The 5,347-nt window shown below is 33.6% G+C and overlaps 1 protein-coding gene across 1 annotated transcript; it reads right to left on the bottom strand.

Annotated features, from left to right (window-relative positions):
* Positions 1 to 1,043: 1,043 nt before the first annotated feature.
* Positions 1,044 to 4,782, bottom strand: LOC131646424 (origin of replication complex subunit 6-like). The gene is made up of 9 exons (XM_058916456.1): positions 4,560 to 4,782; positions 4,326 to 4,477; positions 4,157 to 4,237; positions 3,920 to 4,031; positions 3,750 to 3,812; positions 3,562 to 3,649; positions 3,407 to 3,477; positions 2,089 to 2,182; positions 1,044 to 2,001 (listed from the first exon to the last, which is right to left on the bottom strand). The coding sequence occupies exons 1-9, from the start codon at positions 4,677 to 4,679 to the stop codon at positions 1,922 to 1,924; spliced, it is 861 nt and encodes a 286-aa protein (XP_058772439.1). The 5' UTR covers positions 4,680 to 4,782; the 3' UTR covers positions 1,044 to 1,921.
* Between the last annotated feature and the right edge of the window lie 565 nt (positions 4,783 to 5,347).

Here is a 5,347-nt window from a genome sequence, read left to right as displayed (position 1 = left end):
ACAATATCAATTATGGAATTATAGGTATCATGAATGTCCACACACCAAACCTAATTTTTCAACTTGCAAATGCTAAACCAAGGTGCATACCAAAGCAAAGAGGAATTGTTGCCTAGCCGAAACTCAATCATCTTTCAACATTGCATTTGCTTTCATGTTTTCAGTTGGAATGGGACAAGATAAAATAACTAAGCCTAAGAAGGGTGGTGGTTTGGGTATCTATATGGTTAGGGAATTTAATATAGTTATGTTTGAAAAACTGGTTTGGGATATTTATTATAACTCTGATAAGCTTTGGGTCAAGTTATTAACGCATATATATATTAAGGATGCTCAGTTAAGGACGCACATAGTTTTGGACAACCAGGACAAGTGCATGTAATAAGTGGAGATCAATGTCAAAATATACTTAGCCAAAGTTACTTTACATGTTTTGCTTAAAATCTTACTTTTTCAAGAATTGAGCTTGTGATGGATCTTGTCAACAAAAAATTCAAAATCCAGAGGACCAAGTCTCCTGTGGATCTTAGGGAAACCCAAGTATTTCTTTAGATATGTAGTGTCTAATATTTCTAATAGAAGCAATCTTACTTCTTCTAGTGGTAGTAGAGAAAAAGGCTCTAGACTTACATTCACCTTAAGACCAGACTTGCTAACAAATCTAACAAAACACCTTCAATAATACTCCCTCCGTTCCTTTTTAAGTGTCGTTTTAGCAAAAAGCTCTTCAACCAAGATAGTGGATTATTAGAGTTAATTTTCCTACTATACCCTTATTTAATTTTCTCTTTCCAAATAAATTCAATCATACATTCTCTTTTTCCAATAACTAATTGAAAAATTTAAGGTGGAGTTATTGAGAAAATAAAGGTATAAATGACAAATTATAACATTAAAATTATAAAACGACACTTAAATAGGAACAAAAAAATTCTTCTAAAACGACACTTAAAAGGAACGGAGGGAGTAGTTGTTTGTGTGGCAATAACTTTAGAGGAAAAAAAAGGTGGGAAAGGGAAGGGTCTTCTTTGAAATACCCAGGCTTCCCTTGATTGTTATAAATTGCTTTCATAATAGCATGAGATAAAAATTCCATGCACATAACAAAAAGATAGGGGAAAGGGGGTCCCTTGGCAAGGGCAAGGTATGGGAGAAAGACGAAAACCATGACCATTCCAAATAAGAGACAAGGTAGAGGATGAAACACAATGCATGATAAGATGTACAATGATAGGAGGGAACCCAAATTGTTGAAGATGTCCCGTTTAGGATCTTCCTAATAAACCCCCTCACACCCATTACTCTTTTTATTGGCGGGCCATGGTCCGATCGATAGCCTCTGATACCATATTAGAGTTTGACCTAACTCATCCTTATAAAACCGGTTAGTAAAGTGAGGAGTGTCTCTCTATATATACTCTTTCAATGCTCTATCTCCAACCAATGTGAGACTTTTAGGATCTTCTTAATAGTAAGCCTTCTCCAAATCAATTTATAAACTAAATCCTTCTACCAAGAAAACTACACTTCATCAAAAACAAAAAAAAAACTACAATGGTAAGGACCAACAGTTTCATTCAAGTAAGGTCTGATTAAATAGATAGAAATGTATGAATACAAAGAAAATTGCAGACACCCTGATTCCCAGAATTACTGTCTTGTACAGGTAAATGAACCTCTATGTGACACATTTTGAAGCCAAATATCAGGAAAGTTTTTAAAAAAATGATAGTATGTACACAGTTCTTGCTATAATTTAATGCTTCCGAAATTCCCCAAAAGACAACTTCAACAAATCTGAGAAGCTTATATGTAAAAATAGTCACAACTAGACAACTTCTCTGTTACTTTCATTCTTTAATTTATACAGTACCGAACTTCCCAGGTAATCTTCTTTCACCACAGTAAAAACAATACCATCTCACAACACCTCCAACTTCTGGGTCTCAGGAGCTTCCTTGACAAAGTTGAGGCTTGTCTGTATTGGTTTCTTACTATGCACTACAGAGAGATAAAGCAAAAACAAGGTTAACTGTCTGTCTTTAGCTCGAATATGGATTAAGAAAAATGCAAGAACTGTCTCAATACCTTTCTTATCTTGTTTATTGGATGCAAGGACAGAAGATTTCCACTTCTCATAATCATGTGTTTCCATCTGTTTCTTTTTTTTATAACATGAAACCTATATATACAAAAAAATGACAACTACATTATGCACATGAATTGGAAAAGCTAATACAGGAAGAATCCAATTGAACACTGTGGTGCACACATCGCAGTCCAAATTATGCAATAGTTCCTAGTCTGAATTGAGATCATCATAATTATGTGGAATCAATTTAAGATTCCCCTATCAAATAGAGAGGCCACTACAATGAACAAAAAGATGCAATAGCACATAAACACAACCTTCAGTGACAAGTAATTGTTAGTAACATTTTAAAACTGGTAATGTTATTGCACTATATACTTGGTCCATTTGAAAATGTATTGATTAAAAAATAAACCAACAGGAAAAAAAATGTACCATATAACTGATGCAAATTTAAATTAAAAAAATGTAAGAAAAATCAACTACTGGTTTCCAATAATAACACATGCAGTAACTTAGAAGCAAGCTTTTATGCATTCGTTGTAGATGCAAACAAAATTGCTTTGATACTGTTATCATAGTTTTGAATTGTAAATTGTATATCTCATGGCAATTTACAATGCAAAAACTATGATACATCAATGCCCATGATTACATCAATCTAACAGAAACTAGTACTTGAGAATGAAGAATTGTACAGGACCATTATGCATCTACCTACTTTGGTGTTGATGACCCCATTAACAAAAAATTGGGTCATTTTGAGTGCTGTTGATGTCTAGTCAAGACAATTTCTAGGTTAAAAGCCTTCACATATTCCAATTGAATTTTTCTCAAACCTAGTGTCTCACATCTCAACATTACCTACAATCACTACACATTAACCTTCTTTAGTTTCCTTAATCAAGTAAATGTGTATCCATTTCCTTCTCTACTTTAGCTACTAAGTTAGTAAATTGTAGGGGATAGATAGTGCTTGTGAAAATTAAAACATTCATAATTGTGGGACTTAACACTGAGCAACAAGGGATGCTCAAGGGAATAAGAAACACAGAACCAAGGGATAACATGAAAACGTGGGAATTAACACATGCATTAAATTATCTCTAAGCATTTTTCCCATATAGTTTTAGACAGTTTCTAACTGTAAACCCCCAACATTAAAGTAGAGAAGACGTGATCACAAAATCATGTCCCACTAATAAAATAGTGAGGTGAAAAGAACCAAATCAATTACACATAATTGCCAAAATGAGGCCAACAGAAATAATCTAAAACCATGCAAATTTCAAGAGAGAGGTTAGCCATGTATACCTCTGCTCCATCATCAGACAAATAACCACCATCCTCGGCTTTTCTTTTGCTTGGTAAGACATCAAGCAAATCTGCAGAAAGAGGGGGAACAGCAGAAAAGATTAGCTTTGAAACAATTAATCTGAATAGAACATACTATGCTAAGAATTATATACCTCTATTGGTCTTAACTTCTTTAGGGTCTTTCTTTTCTTTAGCTACCCCAAAAACATCATGGCACAAGTCTTTCATAGAAGTGGAAACCTGCAGAGACAATTCACAATTCATTTAAATTCACTAACAACACTCACAAACATAATAAAACCATCACATTAGAGATTCATTGTACATAAAAACTACTTACACTAGAAAATTCTGATTCAGAAGTACCGCAAAGTTCAATTAACTTAATCTTATCAACTTTGAGCTGCAAAGAACAAGCATAAATTATGACAATATAATATACAAGCACATTATGATGTATGTGTGTGCACATGCACACTCTCGAGAATATAGATGTCATTACAAATGTACCTTTTGTTTCTTAGCACTTAAATAAAAAGCAACAGCCATGAACACCGGACGAGTAAAATCGGCACTAGCACGGCGAGCAGCCGGCAACGAAGCAAGAAATCTATCCTTATAACTGCAGTCATTGACAAATCATATCAGCAACACATTATACCCAAGCAATGTAGTACTCACTTTTCTCAATAGCATTTTAACAAACATGTAGCAGACACTACTACAAACATAAAATCAATAACTTACAGCTTGAGACCATCGCGAACATAAGGTATAATCCTCACACAACCGAATCGAATAGCCAATTCTCTCACATCTAGCTTCAACCTAAATCACCAAATTCTTCAATTAAAACAGAAAAAAAAATATTAAAAATACAAAACTGAAAAGATGAATTTATAAAAATGAAACTGACTTGACGCCGATGCCATTATGAAGTGAATTATAAGATCTGATATAAGCTCTCTCAGACATTCCACTGAGTTTCACAGCAGACGATCGATCAAAGAGAACACCGAGCCTCGTCGCCGCGATCTCCATACAGATGATAGCTTTGGCAACCTCGCCCTATAAAAAAACAGTTATGAAATAACAATCAAACGGTTATAAAATGTAACTAACAATAATGCGGTTAGGTAATCGAGCTTACGACGCCGATGATCGAGGAATCGAAGTGAACATCGCAGAGGCGACGGAGTTCGGCGGCTTTACGGATGAGGATTTTTGAGTCGGAGAGTCCGAGTTTTTTTGCAATTTCTGAGATATCCATTTTTTGTTTGTTTGGGTTTTTCTACTGAATATGGGGGTGATGATTGAGAAATGGATTTAGAAGATGGGGGAAATCGGAGAAAATGGGAGATTGTGAAGCGAGATTGGTATGTTAGTTTTTTATTTTTATTTTTGTCTTTCGAATATTTTTCCCGCGCGCGGTGTTTCCCCGGAAATATTTCATTTGGCGCCTCTCTAGAACGAAAAATGATTTTAGTGATTTGTTTTTACATCAATAGTAGCTAAAATATTCAAAATTATTGGTCTATTTTTATGGAAAATGATCGTTGTCCTCCTTGTATTTCAAATTAACAAATAATTTATATTTTGTAAATCCACTTCTTATCTTAAATCTATATCATAATTCAAATTTTAAAATTTATTTTATCCAAAATCCGCAAATTTTAAAAATTATTCATATCATATACCTTCTTATTCATGTTAATATCAACCATTTATATTTAAATTAAGTAATTCAAGTATGTTTCACGGGGTTCAAATGAGTAGTAGTAATGTGGAATAAAATGACCAAGAGTGTGAAAAATTACAATTTTATACTTGGACATTATTAACATTTGTGAAAAAAAATGTATCTATATCGATGCTAATATATGGCAAAACAAAAATTTTAACCAAAAGAGAATAAAGTTCTTATTCATTCATGAATCA

This window comes from Vicia villosa, linkage group LG2 (genome assembly GCF_029867415.1).
Source record: "Vicia villosa cultivar HV-30 ecotype Madison, WI linkage group LG2, Vvil1.0, whole genome shotgun sequence".
NCBI classification, from domain to species: domain Eukaryota; kingdom Viridiplantae; phylum Streptophyta; class Magnoliopsida; order Fabales; family Fabaceae; genus Vicia; species Vicia villosa.
This window is presented reverse-complemented; position numbering and strand designations above follow the sequence as displayed.